General features: G+C 52.8%; 6 protein-coding genes across 6 annotated transcripts; 4 read left to right on the forward strand and 2 right to left on the reverse strand.

Annotated features, from left to right (window-relative positions):
* Positions 1–923: 923 nt before the first annotated feature.
* On the forward strand, positions 924–2,483 carry AB675_3347 (uncharacterized protein; the record flags this gene model as incomplete). The annotated part of the gene is made up of 4 exons (XM_018143390.1): positions 924–1,504; positions 1,549–1,751; positions 1,804–2,193; positions 2,278–2,483. 4 exons carry the CDS (start codon positions 924–926, stop codon positions 2,481–2,483), a joined length of 1,380 nt encoding a protein of 459 aa, XP_017999567.1.
* Positions 2,484–4,491: 2,008 nt separating this feature from the next.
* On the forward strand, positions 4,492–4,950 carry AB675_3348 (uncharacterized protein; the record flags this gene model as incomplete). The annotated part of the gene is made up of 3 exons (XM_018143391.1): positions 4,492–4,564; positions 4,617–4,770; positions 4,800–4,950. 3 exons carry the CDS (start codon positions 4,492–4,494, stop codon positions 4,948–4,950), a joined length of 378 nt encoding a protein of 125 aa, XP_017999785.1.
* A 160-nt stretch (positions 4,951–5,110) lies between these two features.
* On the reverse strand, positions 5,111–7,708 carry AB675_3349 (uncharacterized protein; the record flags this gene model as incomplete). The annotated part of the gene is made up of 3 exons (XM_018143392.1): positions 5,111–6,683; positions 6,872–7,473; positions 7,661–7,708. The coding sequence occupies 3 exons, from the start codon at positions 7,706–7,708 to the stop codon at positions 5,111–5,113; spliced, it is 2,223 nt and encodes a 740-aa protein (XP_017999581.1).
* Positions 7,709–8,595: 887 nt separating this feature from the next.
* On the forward strand, positions 8,596–9,921 carry AB675_3350 (WD repeat-containing protein jip5; the record flags this gene model as incomplete). Its single annotated transcript, XM_018143394.1, has 1 exon — positions 8,596–9,921. The coding sequence occupies one exon, from the start codon at positions 8,596–8,598 to the stop codon at positions 9,919–9,921; it is 1,326 nt and encodes a 441-aa protein (XP_017999720.1).
* Positions 9,922–10,234: 313 nt separating this feature from the next.
* Positions 10,235–11,392, forward strand: AB675_3351 (uncharacterized protein; the record flags this gene model as incomplete). Its single annotated transcript, XM_018143395.1, has 1 exon — positions 10,235–11,392. One exon carries the CDS (start codon positions 10,235–10,237, stop codon positions 11,390–11,392), a length of 1,158 nt encoding a protein of 385 aa, XP_017999588.1.
* Positions 11,393–11,414: 22 nt separating this feature from the next.
* On the reverse strand, positions 11,415–13,182 carry AB675_3352 (uncharacterized protein; the record flags this gene model as incomplete). The annotated part of the gene is made up of 5 exons (XM_018143396.1): positions 11,415–11,464; positions 11,513–11,816; positions 11,886–11,939; positions 11,974–12,074; positions 12,999–13,182. 5 exons carry the CDS (start codon positions 13,180–13,182, stop codon positions 11,415–11,417), a joined length of 693 nt encoding a protein of 230 aa, XP_017999799.1.
* Positions 13,183–14,725: the final 1,543 nt, after the last annotated feature.

The raw sequence follows: 14,725 nt of genomic DNA on the forward strand, positions 1-14,725 counted from the left end.
GCAGTGGGGACGAGAGCGATGACGCCAAGCATAGCTGAAAGATGCTTGGCCGTCCGTAAATGGACTCGTGATTCCGCAGGGAACTGCCGACTCTCATTGATGACTTGAGTGAATGTGGAGGCTCACGCTCAGTGACCAAGGAGACACTGCGTTGTAGCTTTACATGTACGGTGAAATGCATCTCCTGTAGTGGCAGCAAAAATTTGAAGAACTGACGTTCGGTAAGATGAGCTAGTCCAGGGGAAAGACACCGCCTCTCAAGCGGGGCCGCCCGCGTCGGAAGGGAACGTTAAGCGGCACCAAGAGTTTACTGGATCGGAGCTATCCCTGATGTCTCTCAGCATCCAAATCCAAATGTAATTTGGCCAGCATTCAATGTTGTAATCGTTCTCGATCTGGCTGCGCTTGTCGAAATGCCCACAAAGCAGAAGATTCAGCACGAGTGATCAACTTATCTTGAAGGTCTTCAAAGCGAGAACGAGATGCTGACTTTCAGCTCCTTGCCCCAACGGCAAGGCTGTAACAAGCGTTGCTAGAACTTCCCGAAAGAATGTCAGGGGCGCCACGACACAAGACTTCTCACTACCGAGCCAGTAAGGTCGACGCCTAGAACGCCCCTCGGATCCTTCCAGGCAGTTGGCTGGCTGAAACTGGTTAGGAACTGCTTGCCCAATGTCGGGGACCACGCAGTGGCATCTAAAATAATACAGCAAGATGAAACACAGGTGAATTTTTAAAGAGATTCAGTCTCGCACCTGACTTCAGCTGTTCTTTCGTGTTGACATCGATTGTCAGATTTCCTTGCTCGTGGTTTCATTTTGCGTTGTTCATGGACATTGTCGACTTCGACTAGCACCAGCGTTTGTGTTTGTGTTCTGCTTGATGAGCGAATAGTTGCATATTTACGATTCTCCTACTTCATCATGGCATCTCATCGCTCATCACCGACCGAGCAGCTCAACTTCACGCCAAACCCGTCCCGCCAACCGACTGCCCACAGCCTCGAGCTTGATGACTTCTTCAGAGGTCCTCGAGATATCAAACACCATTCGAAGGTGCCATATTTCTTCCGGATACATGGCTCGATCATACCCAAGTTGATCATTCCGCAGCTGATCGTCATATGCTGGGCCACTGCCATTACCGTAATATCCAAATTGGTGTATCCATTGGCAGTCAACAGCGTGCTGCTCACCGTTCTGGGTTTCGTGGTCGGTCTAGCTCTTTCGTTCCGTTCGTCGACAGCCTACGAACGATACATCGAAGGTGCTCGATTATGGGCGACCCTAATGCTTGCGAGCCGAAATCTTGCCCGTCTGATATGGATTCATACCAATGAGCGACACAAAGAGGATCCCAGCCAAGGCAAAGCGGACTTGTGGCAGAAAGTCACCGCCATCAATCTGATCAAGGGTTTCGCTGTGGCCCTGAAGCATAGGCTGCGCTTCGAGCTGCTCCCGATTATGCTGATCTATCACCCTTCATCAGCGCACTCGATGTCATGGTCAGTAACGCCGACGATATCTCGGCTCTTCACCCCCAAGCTAGCGGTGGTCTGAAGCGCGCTGGGGAGTATTTGGGCGTGTCTTTCGCCGAATCCAATCCTCGCAAGACCATGAAGAAGGCGACTTTCAACATTGGCAACATTCCGCAGGAGATATTGATTTATTTGCAATCGTATCTGGAGCACATAGCCTCGACCGGGCTCCTCACAAACGGTCCATTGCAATCAAACATCGTCACTCAACTTGGTATGTCTGCAGAGCCGGGATGGCTTTCTGAAAATCACTGACTTCCTTTCAGGTATCATGGCAGACGTAGCTACCAGCACGGAACGCATCGTCAATCATCCTCTGCCACTTGCATACCAGATCTCAATCGCACAGATCACTTGGGTCTACGTGGCTGTGCTGCCATTCCAACTCTACGCACCACTTGGATGGTTGACGATTCCTGGCGCATCGTTCGCTGCTTACATCATTCTCGGGCTAGGGGCTATTGGTGCTGAGATCGAGAATCCTTTCGGCAATGACGTGAATGATCTGCCTCTGGATCAGTATTGTCGAGAGTTGCAGAGCGAATTGGATGTCCTTACATCAGTACCGAGAGCAGACCGAAGCTGGGACTTCAGTTCTGCTGGGACTGGTAGCAGTTGGGCGTTGTTGGAGAAGAACCCAGCGATGTTCCCACTCAGTATGTTCAGTACATTCCTTGATGTCCGTTCCGCAAGGAAGGGTCCACACTCTGAGCTTTCTCGAAACTAATCATGGTGTGCAGGTTCGACGGGTTGGAATGACTGGCAAGCAAAGTCAACCGAGGACATGCAAGACGCGTTGTGGCACAAGGCAAGTCTGACAGACCGATTGAGGGCTCGAGCAGCTGCGAATGCCTCCGAAGAGCCGTCATATGAGAAGCGCAGATACAGCGCGACGACAACAGAAGAATCAAAGGGCGTGGCGACAGGCCTCGACTCCGCTGTCTAACCACTCGAGTCTAAAGCTGGCAGTCTTGCTGGCGGCAATTCGATACTCCGAGAGGACGACACTCTTGGCAATGTGCTTCGTTCATAAACGTCTTCGTTAGACTGCGTCAACACTTTTCCCGCCATGCTTGGATGAGGAGGCAACCACAACCAGTGTGTGACAATTGAACACAATACCCGGCTTCATGTTCAGTCCAGCGAATTACGGTGCGGCTATGAGTAGACGTCACTCTTCTGGCGCCAGCGCTCGCATCTCACAGTGATACCAAATTTGGTCATGCTGTATCGTTGGGACGAAGAAGTCCACGGCGCTTGCTATAGCGACCGTCACTCACAAGCAGTCAGTCTTACGACGTGGGTCCGGGCGATGAGGCCAAGGCCAGGAACGTAAAAGTGGTCTTGATGTAGCCCAAGGAACAAAAAAACGGCTGCATGGGTACATGCATGCACGCTGCAGGTCACTTCGGTTCGTTTCCCGAAGCCTACGTAGCTCTCGCGCGAAATTTCTCGCTTATGCAGCTTAAGGGCGAACCTTCACGTTGGGATTGCTCGCGAGCTGCAGCACGAACAGAGATATATGTGACTTGCATAGCCGTTCTTCTCGCACTGGAAATCTGCAAGAGGTGTCGATGTGAACACGCAAGCGCTGAACCACGTTCTGATCAGGAAGTTGACGACAAGAGCAATCTGAGGATAGACAGGGTTCGAGCGACTGTGATGATATAGAGAAACGAAACAATAGTCGGCCTTCGAGACCCTGCAGTGGCCTTCTGAGACACATAGGTGACCACATGGACAGTCATTTCGCCCAGTCCAACGGTCGATGATGCATTCGAATACCTTATGGACGATGAAATTGTGATTGTGATTTGTTGTAACCGCCCTGACCTCAGTCAGGCGTGTTCCACTTCTAGCGCCAAGACTGGCCTCAAACCTTGTGATTGGGTGAACGGGCGTTTCAGACAAGGCAACCTCGAACCAAAGCGATTCGTTCGTCTTTACTACACACCACCGATGTAATTTCTTTGAGGTAGCAGAGGGCCAACCTGACCGTTCGATGACGCCGTTGTGCATGTTTCCATCCGCCATCGCTCTCCAGTTGTTTCCTTCATCGATTGTTTAGCTCGCAAAGCTTGTACCAACTTGCGGGCCAGTCGCAACTCGTCCATTCGTGAGTGCTGCTGGCTTGGCCAAGTGCGACCGTTTCAAGCGCTGCAAAGTTGCCTTTTCGAGCGATTGCAGCTTGTACCTCAATCTCGAAGCCAGATTGTACTGCAATGACAGGTTTGAGCCCTCGATAATGTAGTGGTCCCAATCCGTCGTTAGGTTTTCAACTTTGGTGTACAACTACCGTCAGATCCATGCGGCCACAGCGGTTCAACACCAGCTCTCCTTGAGTTTGTCTGATTGGCGGATGTCGAGACCTCCTGCTCACATTCTCTGGATGGAGCTGTTTCCACCAAACATCATCGCTTCGGGTTCAACATCCTTGTCTCTGACATTGCTGTAGCACGGGTGGTGCGAACGCGGGCGTCAGTCTTCTCGACCCTGTCCTCTGAGTTCAATAACCATGGCGCCAAAGCGCCTATTTGCGTACCCAGCCCGTGTGATGCTGTGCTCTCCAGGAGGCCCACTCGATCGCATTCGTCGCTGCTCGTGATGGACGCAAATTGACTTAGTGATGGCCTGTTGTCGACCGGTACCTCAGCGCTTTTGAGGTGATTTGTTTCGTTCCGTTTCGTTTCGGTTGAGCCAGCACCTGATCTGTGGATATGGCAGTCCGGCTTGTCGGGTATAAAGCAGGGCCGATCTCCCCACAACGCAACAAGACCTGAGACACATCGACCAACACATTCCTTACATTCCTCCGCAATTGCTCAATCATTACCAAGCATCTTTCCGTCAAGACACCCGCTGGCCGGACTTAATCCTTGTTCGCTTTCATTCTCAATCTGATCATCGCCATTGCCTGAGCCAGACACTTGTCGGACTGAACTCAAGATCAAGACATGAAGGTCTTTACGATCCTCGTTGCCATGATGGCATCCATGGCGATGGCTGCTCCTATCGACGCTCCTGCTGGTACGCTGAGACATATAGAGCTTGACAAGCATCGCTGACCAGATATTTGCAGATTTGGTCGATCGTGGAGTTGGAGGAGGTGGCAAAGGCAACGGTAGTGGCGGCTTCAGGCGTGAGATCGTCGTGGAAGAAAGAGGTGTGGGTGGCGGCGGTAAGGGAAATGGGAGTGGTGGCTTCAAGCGAGACATTCAACTTGAAGACCGAGCGTCGGCGGTGGAGGCAAAGGCAATGGCAGCGGAGGTTTCAAGCGTAACGTCGTCGTCGACGCTCGTGGTGTTCGTGGTGGTGGCAAAGGAAATGGGAGTGGTGGCTTCAAGCGAAGTCCCGATGTGGAAGCCCGTGGCGTTGGTGGCGGTGGGAAAGGTACCGGTAGTGGTGGCTTTTAAGTCTCGTTCCTGGGATCTGAAGGTCGTGCGAGAAGTGGCAGACCGGCAAGGACTTCTCAAAACCTCGATGCCTAGTCCGGATCGATTGTATCACCAAGCAGGCCTAGGATTACTGGCAAAGCTTGGTCACAAAGGTGTGACACTAGCCCATTCAAGTTTTTCATATCCATGAGCCTCGTGGTCGAGGCACGTGGAAATTGAGAGGATTTTTCAGCCGCTGCATGGAAGGCGAATGGCAAACCTCATAAAGCGTCCTTGACAGCCTCTTGCGATCTTCGGGTTGTGCTTGAGCTGGGGAATTTGACGAGTGCGTTGCCGCTTCAAGTTCATTCAGACTGATGGCCATCCAGGAGTCTCGATGTGGACGGCGGGATGAGTACGGCGAAGAACTTTGGTCAACATGCGAAGCCTCCGTTGAGATGGTGATGACTGGAATCACTCGGTCAGCGGGAGGTAGTGTTGGCGACGAACACCGAGTCCACGAGACGGCAGTGGTGTCGTTTGACAAGCCCGTACTCGGAGGTGCCAGTGCGCTCGGCGACCGGCCCCATCGAGACGTAGGTGTAGTGGGCGTAGTGGGAGACTTGTTTTTGTCTTTTGGAGGTGGACGCGGTCTCCAAAAGCTATCTCGAAACTTGCCGGGTAGTTTGAGCATATCATCGTTATCCCAGTCCTTCCTCGGTTCGGATCGCCTCAGGCAGCGTCTCAGAAGACGTGCTAGAGCCTCGACGTTGAGGCTGACGACTATTATCAACATCCCAAAGATCAATATCAGTATGATTGACATGATACTGAAAGACTGGTAGACAGTGGAGGGTATCAGCTGATTTTGACAAAACCACTTGTCCTGCTCTTCCTGCGGAGGCAAGAGAAATTGTGGATCGGGAGCGATTTGTCCAGAGCTCCACTGCACGACATTACGCTGGACCTGGGCCATGGCAATAGAGTGCCAGTACATCAGTTCCCGCTGCCACTGTGTTGCAGGTAGGGGCATAGATACAACCGTATTCGCTGTAGCGATTTCGTTGACCGCAAGCAGTGGCGAATTGGTGACACTGAGTTTCTCCACCACTTCCTTCATGCTGCTGAAAGCAATCGCACGTAGCATACGATCAAAGGTGGCGTTTCTGTGGCCAGTCATGGCTTCGACAAATGGTTGGTGATTCTGGACTTGATCGAAACCGCCAAAGGGTGTGCAGATCTTATCGTGAGTACAGAATTGGTGCTGTTCCGTACAGCCCATGGTGCTGATCGCAGCATCCCTGGCAAACCTTCTCCTCATAAGAGGAACAGGTATATCGACCTCGTGTAGGCGATTTGCCGAAAACCACGGATCGTCTATCGCTTCGAGATACATACCGGAAAAGCTCAAGAAGAAGAGACTGACGTCCGCAGAGCTCTGAAGGAGCCCCTCGATCGGCTCGAAATCACTGGTGCTGTAGGCGGGGTCACTCAGAGCCCAGTAGATTTCGGCATCGACTTGATAAGGTGTGGTCACCTGTACAGTGAAGTTATCGTACAGAGACGCGAAATTTGAGTATGCATACGTCCAGTCGGTGTGCTTATATGACGAAGGGCCATAGTATGCGTGAGCAGTCTTTCGCTCAAAGACGTCGCTGGTCACGTCTATTTCACCGTCCCAATCCCGCACGCGATCTGTATCGTTCAGAACCGCACATGTCGTGATTCGTCGATAGTCAAGACGGTCTTGTGGTTTGGCGTTAATGCGAGATCTGTATGCGAATTGATGGTGTCGGTTTCGTACATGACGACATCAGCATTTTCGTGGCACAGGCCGTTACTGAATGGACAAGATCCATTCGTTCGTGTATTCCAATTGAGCCTCGGCTTCCTCATGACATTGCAAGGCGATGACGGCACAATCGGACCCTGCTGCGATAGATAGCATTTTCGTGCATACTCAACGCTCAGCTGCACGTTTGCTACTTGCTTGGCGATATATTTGGTGGACAGGTCCAGGGTTTCGCTGCTGGACGGATTATTCCCACCTGCAACAATATCGAAGTAGGTCTCATTCCAAATGCCGCAGTGACTGCTTCGTGAAAGGACCGCAGTTCCGTCCACTTGCGAGCCGGTGCTTATTGCTAAATTCGAGAAGGTGCCTGCTACCATGAACAGAAGTGCGTGAACGATCGCCACGACGGAGATCCATATAGCACGTGGCGATAGTTTGCGGCCTTTGCCCCTGCCACGGGATATCCAAGCGTCGTACGCCATAAGACGAGCCGTCGCTAAGTCTGTCGGAGCGTTCCTCAGTATAACTTGCTGCTTGGTGTGATTTGGCGTTGAAGGTACAGGCTGCGGCCTTGATCCAGTCTGATGGAGAGTGAAGCGCACGATAGTCCAGAGTTGACTACCAGCCAGTGTGACGAAGACAGCAAGCGCACTCGTCACCAACACCGCATTGTCGGGGTGCAGAGTCAACGTCAGGCCCCAAGTATCACTTCCTTTGGTCCAGTCGGTCCAAATGCCTTGATATATGTACGCAGCCGGATCTTGTACCTGTGCCATTAGTACAAAAGCGCCTCCAACGACAGTCGCGCTTTTGCGTGGGAGTAGTCGAGGTCATCACCGTGCCGAACGCTATACAGCTCTCGAGGGCTGGGAGTAGTTGTAGGATCGAAAGGCAGTCGATGCCGCCGATCATGACGAGAAAAGGCAGAGTTCCCTAAGAGCTGGCGAGACTCACCTGTTTGACCGCTATCGAAGGCGCATACTTCGAATGCGCTTGCCCCATCTCGTGAGGACGCGGCTACATCATCGATGAATGGATTCGATGTGGCTTACACGCGCTTCTTCCAGTATGCAATAGACGCGATTCGACGGTTCTCATCTCTGTTGCAGAATCACTGCAGAGCAGGACTGACATCGTGAGCCCGAGAATAGCAACATACCCATCAAATGTCTATTTCGAGCAATACCGTGCTAGATATGACAACACATTACCCGCGCTCAGCATGAGCTCGTTTCAGAAGGACTGGAGACTCTGCGACGAGCAATGATTGGAGCCGTTTGCCTTATGGTTGCCTCATTCTGCTCTACAAACAGGTTGACCACGAAGGTCGGCGCGAAATGGCTGGCTTTCAGTCGTCTCCAGCCAGCATCGGCACTTGATCAAGCACCTGCCGATTGATTTAGGACGAACATCTGCAGGTGCTCCCAGGCTACGCGCTTGCGGAGCCCAAGGAGGCCTATCGCTTGACGTAAGCGCCCACGCTGTAGCGGACGGCTTCTCCTTCGTGATCTAGCATACACAAGGAGACCTAGTACAGTCGTTACCTCTGCAAAGGGCTCTGATGCGACGGAGTCGATGCTCTGCTCGCAGGCCATTGCTGCTCCACGGAAAGCCGGTAGGAGTCGAAAGACATGCCAGTCAAACCTGTGCCTTAGGGTGACGACCCCGGGAAGAAAGAAGGTGCAGATCCACTTATCGGAAGCGGCGGTACCTTTCTCCACAGAAAATAATGTGATGCTATGAGTTGCAGCTCGACGCCAGTCACACCAGTGCCGCTACTTACAATTGTCCGCAAAGGCTCAGATCCTGCAGCAGGAGCCTACGGCAGTGCGAATGCACCGAAGTTACGCTATTCACAACATGCCTGAGCGGTAGCCTCGATTTTCAGCATGTTAGATACGATATGCACCCTCCCGCTTCCGGCCGATCTCTTCGCACAGGTGCTACATCCCTCCGAGCCAATTGTAACGGTCGGCCTCTCGTCGGGTCATGTCATTGCATATAGGCTGCCTTCGGACGACGACAGCCAAGTCGATCCACAAGTCAATGGGCGAAATGCAGAAGCGAATGGGGCGAATGGCCACGGGAAGCCGCCGATAATTTCAAGCTTCAGAAGATCGTCGACCGCCTCAGAAAATGGTCTTGGTGCAATAGACACACTATGGAAGACAAAACGACATCAGGGATCATGTCGCGTTCTGTCTTACAGCCACGATGGCTCGGTATGCTACTCTGGGGGCACAGACGGTCTGGTGAAGGCATTCCATAGCGAGAATGGCAAAGTTGTGAGCAAAATTGCTATTCCTGCCGATGAAGACACTGGTGACGACGACGCGCCTACTGTGCTGCATGCCCTCAGTCCGCAAGCTCTATTGCTCGCCACCGATTCCGGCAAGCTATATCTTCACGACCTTCGACAGCAAGGAGTAGAGATTCAAGCCAGGGCAGCACAGACCTGGCACCCACATGACAAGGAGCATGTCAACAGCCTGATACCTCTACCGGTCACAGAAGCCAGCACAAGCGGTTTCCCGAAACAGTGGCTGACGGTTGGCGGCAGCACACTTGTCGTTACCGATATCAGGAAAGGTGTTCTGAGCACGAGTGAGGATCAGGAAGTCGAACTTACAAGCGCCGTATGCATAAAAGGTCTCAAGAAGGGCGGCACAAGCGTTGGGGAAAAGGTACTTGTCGGTCAAGGAGATGGCATTGTCAGTCTGTGGGAACGAGGCGTATGGGGTGACCAAGACGAAAGACTGGTGGTCGACCGGACACAGAGTGGCATCGAGTCAATGGTCGAAGTACCCTTAGAATTCGGCAACGGCAAGCTGAAGATGAACGAGAAGATCGTGGCAGCTGGTCTGGAGGATGGTGCTGTCAGATTTCTGCGGGTGGGAAGAAACGGCGTTCTCGATGATTGGGACATTCGCCACGATGAGGTCGAGGGAGTGGTTGGACTAGACTTTGATGTCACTGGTCGGTTGGTCAGTGGTGGCGGGCAAGTGGTCAAAGTATGGACGGAAGCCAAAGGTATACCAGGCGGAGGTCGACAACCAACAAAACGTGCCATTCAGTCAGACGACAGTGACGACGAAGACGACTTTGATGACAGCAGTGACGAGGAAGCAGATAAATCGAAGCGAAAGAAACGGAAGCGGAACAAAGGGAAGGACAAGAATGGTGGTCAGGCTCTGAAGTTTTCTGGCCTGTTCTGAGGATGGACATTTCTGCCAGATGGCGTTCCAAAAGTCTCAAGATACCCCGAGCTGTTTCGAGCTCATAGTCTTAGAGTTGTAGATATGTAAAAAGGCACAAAGGCGAGCCCCGAGTGGTCGGTACACGTGCAGGTATTGGTGGCTAAGGGCCTGAGTGTACATGCCGGCTTGGCGGGTTTGGAATCGCTGGAAAATTCGCAGGACGCCGATGACGTTCTCCACTTTTATCTGCTGACGACTTCTTCATGGCAACTCGCCGAGGTAGCACTTCCTCTCTCACATATATTCGACAACTGCACCCTTTCTGGCGGTTATGGCGTCGTACGTGAAGGAAGTGTACGAAAACCTCGACCGCAGATTGGCTACGGCGAGTGTTACCGCATTCGCACTAGGCCTGCTCGTTCGCGGCTTCCTGGTCAGTGGAAAGCATGGCCAGATCGTAGCTTCTCCTTTGAGCACGCTGTTGCCCAAGCTATCGACCGACGAGCACAAGAACCTGCCATATCCGCCGGATTCGTTGCCGGGAGCTCGAGACGTGCAGTCACCTTATGGCTCAATACGTGTGTACGAATTTGGCCCAGAAACTGGTCGAAAGGTGCTCTTGGTTCATGGCATCAGCACTCCGTGCCTTGCCCTTGGAGGCATTGCACACCAGTTGGCGGACAAGGGCTGCCGTGTGATGTTGTTTGATCTTTTTGGAAGAGGCTACTCAGAGAATCCGGCCGACCTGCCTCACGATATTCGCCTGTTCTCAACACAGATTCTCTTGGCCACCGCTTCTTCACCACTACCCTGGCACCGATTTTCAATCGTTGGCTACTCCCTCGGAGGCGGAATTTCGGCAGGCTTCGCAGCCTACTTTCCCCACAACATCGAATCGTTGGTCCTTCTTTGCCCTTCTGGGTTAATTCGTGCTCGCCACTTCAGCAGAAGCAACCGTCTGTTGTACAGCGAGGGAGTCATTCCGGAGCCGCTACTGCTCAGGTTGGTCAAACGACGATTAAAGACCCCACTGTACCCACCCAAAGCACCCAAGAACGATGGAAAGATTGGAACTGAGCAGGCTGTCAAGGCCGAAGTCCCGATCGAGAGTAATTCGACTGCGGTTTTGTCAAGAAAGCATCCTGATGTGACGATTGAAAGGGCTGTGGTTCATCAAGTCGATCATCACGACGGTTTCGTGTCAGCTTTCATGTCCAGTATTCGGTACGGTCCAATTCAGAACCAGCACGAACTTTGGGGACGAATCAGCGCAGAGCTCGCGCAAAGAAGCAGCGAAAGTGGCGCAAACGCAAAGTTGCTGATCATTGCGGGCGATCGTGACTCTATTATTGATGCTACTGAGCTTCGTGAAGATGCTACGGCAGTTTTCGGAGACCACCTTCATTTTGAGGTGGTTTCAGCTGGCCACGACGCACCCATTGTCAAAGCCGTCGAAGTTTCAAACCTCATTTGGCAGTCGTGGAATTGATCTCAGCCTCTGACATATCTGCTCATTGGCCAATGTTTGTGTCACCATAACTCGCTTGTCCGTTCTGCAGAGCTTGCGAAACATTAGCATGAGTGATGAGCGCGAGGGACACAAACATACCTTTCCAGTCGTCTCTGGACCTCAGGAGTACGTCAACGTCAGTAGATGACCGCATGAATCTGTCCAGGTCATCCACATCTTGTCGGCGGCAGGCGGTCTTCCCAGTCTTCGTCGCGGTGCTGACTAGCTTTCGGCCACATTCCAGGCCCATGGATTCTTTTAGCTGCTTTGTCTCCGTCATGAGACTCCGTCGAACGACCATGAAATGTGCCCGGACTCGACTGCTGGATTTCAATGCGTTACTCTGACGGGAGCCGTTTGCAAGGAAGTCTGCTGCCACGCTCATACACACAATGACAGTGGACTGGAAGTGTCAGTTCAGTTGTCTCAGCTCAATGATAGTTCAAGATGCCGTTGCAGATCACTCTCAGACCAAGATGAAAGCGTGGAGGGACCTGCCAGCTGCCGCCGCCTCGCCATACATGCCCTGTCAATGTCAGTCTGGCGTCTCGCAACCTTACTTGCGGCCAGAGGACATCATTCAAAGGCGCCGCCCCACGGGTCGTATACTCGCCAACCACCGCCTGGGACGCGAGTCTTTGTGAGGACAAGAAGACAGGATCTGCGTGGCATGTGTAACGTGCACCCACTAAAGGTCAGTCTTGCGGCAACAAGACGTTGCCAGTCGCGCCCGAGTGAAGCAAATTCGGAACATAGACAAGCCACCTATCTACTACCAGAGACGAAAAGGGTAAGGCGGGCCCCGGATTACGGGACAAAATTGTCTGGGCGTGGGAAACGTGGGGTATCCAAAACACGTAACGGCTGGATCGGACTGCAATACACCCAGGCACCGTGTCACGAGGCACAGAGATCACGTTGCACCGGCATAAAGGGATGGATTATGCCGTCGACGATCTCGGAATCACCCCACGAAAGATGGCGGCCTCCATCGATGACCGAAGGCCTCGTATCCGTGCCGGCCTCTGCAGCTATGCTGTTCGTCCGTGTCGGCCTAATGACGGGCTGCAGACGACTGAGCTGGCACGTCAATTTGTCCGAAAGGTCATCACGATGTGGATGGTGGCGCAATGCATCAGGAATTTTCGCGTCAACGTCTACTGTACTAGGAGTCCTTAACAATAGACCCTCAAATTCCTGCATTTGGCTCACTACCTCAAGGATGCGCGGCGATAGGCGGGCTGCAGAAGCCAACGGCGCTTACTTGACCGTACCGCCTACGACCTTGTCTGTAAATACCGGTGAGGCAACGTTACACAACATCACTGCCAAGCTTTTGTCCGTCGATTCCGTGAGATTATGGACACTTCGGGCCTTCGGAGCACATTTCCTGAAATCCTGGCCACCATCGCGGGATCCCTTCATACCCTGACGCCGTCGTATGTGGGACCAAATGCTAGCTCACTTGAGGTGGTGTTGGTCTGCAGTTCCACCATGAGATATGCTCTCAGGACCAGGACCGGCCCGCTTTGCGACCTACAAGCACATTGTATTAGCGATGAAGATCTGCCCAGGAGATACATACCAGCTTGTCGGGCACGAGCATCTGCCAGAATTTTGTCGTCGGTGCTCTTCTTCATGGACTTTTCCAGCTTCGCAATCGCCCTCTGGATCTCTTTCTTGGAGCCTTGCTTGCTGTGCTGAGCTTGGTGCTTGGCTTTCTCAAGACGGTCAGCTACAGTGCCAGAATCCTGTATATAGCAGTCCATGGCAGCTAAGGTCAATCGGTGCTGTGTAGCCTCAGGTTTCTAGGGAATATGCTGTACACCAAGTCAGCGTGCCGAGCCCCCGAACGGACCGGCAATCAAAAATCCATGGATCCCAGCTGAACAGATGAGACTTACTGCGATTAACTGTCTGCAACAAGCGATATGGTGCTCACCTGGCTGGTAGATGCTCGAGTTTCTTAGGAAGAAGATGGTTGAAAATCACAGGCGGGGAACCCGGGGAGCTTTATATCACCTATACGCCTAGCAGACGATCTTGCTGCGCGCGCAGAACATGCCGCGCGGGAAGTATACTGTCTACCAAGCACCTCGTGTTCATGGCCGCATCAGGGTTCCCTTCTGTACTTCCTCCTCAACTGCTATCAAGGTACTGCGGTGGCAGAGAGCACTATGCGAAGTGCTCAAAGCTGCAATTTCCCTGTCAATCACAAAACGTTGGCACTTTATCACCTGCATACTTAGTGTCATACCCGACCCGGGTGACTCCCCTGTTCCGGTCCGCTCGACCCGTTCAGAAGTGCCTTCTGGTCTTGATTGCTGACTTCGACTTGTGGGCTAGGCGCACACGCACACAACTTGTTTTTGGCCTGAATATTCACACTGTTGCCTCGTGCTAGTCACGAGCATATTAGACTCGAGGGACAGCCATGAGCACGTCAAATGCCATTATTTGCATGACGCTGGCATCGAGATGCGAGTGGTCGAAGCTGTTTTATGCGCGGCTCAAACACAAATATGGCACCGCTACACTCCAGATGGCCAATACTCCCCCTGACTGTGTCCTGGGAGGGTGCGTCTCTTCAACTGGCTCCTATCGCAGCACAGTGAACGAGCTGGAGCGCTGACAGACCCGACAATCTTCTGACTGTGCAAATCCACTACAGCACACAACGAATCCTGGGGCGAATCCCGGTGTGCGCCCGAGTGCCTGGGACAATATTCTGCTGCACACTACTGCAGGTGTTGAAAGCAGGGGCTGGTAGATGCGAGTCTCGAATGGGTGAGCAGCTACATGGCTAGCCTAAGGGAGAAGCATCCTGTCCGAGCCGACATGCACTTTGGAACTTCTGCCCTGAGCAGCCATCTGGACCATCGTTGTGTCGCAGAGATGCTTTAAATTTGGAACCTCCGTATGTTCCGAGTCAGGCTTGGTCTCTAGGCTTCCGGGGAACGGCCCGCTGGCGCTAGTGACGATATCCGAGATGCCGCTTGACCACTAAGCAGGCCGTTATCGCCCGCATGTGTCACCGCTCAGCCTCGCTATCATCCCCCGGGTTGGTGTGGGTGGTACAAAGCGCCACTGGAATCACATGGCTGTGCGAATTTTGCCTCACTGGACTTTCCAGATTCTCAGGAATCTTCTACACCGCTCCTGTGGGAAACTATCTAGACATTGTCCTGAAATCAAGACTAGTGTTGTCCTTCACCTGCTAGGACGCGCTGGGCGCCTGCAAGGGCGATGTGCTCCATCCGGATACATGTGATATCACTGAAGTCGACCTAAGTTGAATACTTGGCAGCGGAA

Source organism: Cyphellophora attinorum, assembly GCF_001299255.1.
Source record: "Cyphellophora attinorum strain CBS 131958 chromosome Unknown Contig14, whole genome shotgun sequence".
Lineage (NCBI taxonomy): Eukaryota > Fungi > Ascomycota > Eurotiomycetes > Chaetothyriales > Cyphellophoraceae > Cyphellophora > Cyphellophora attinorum.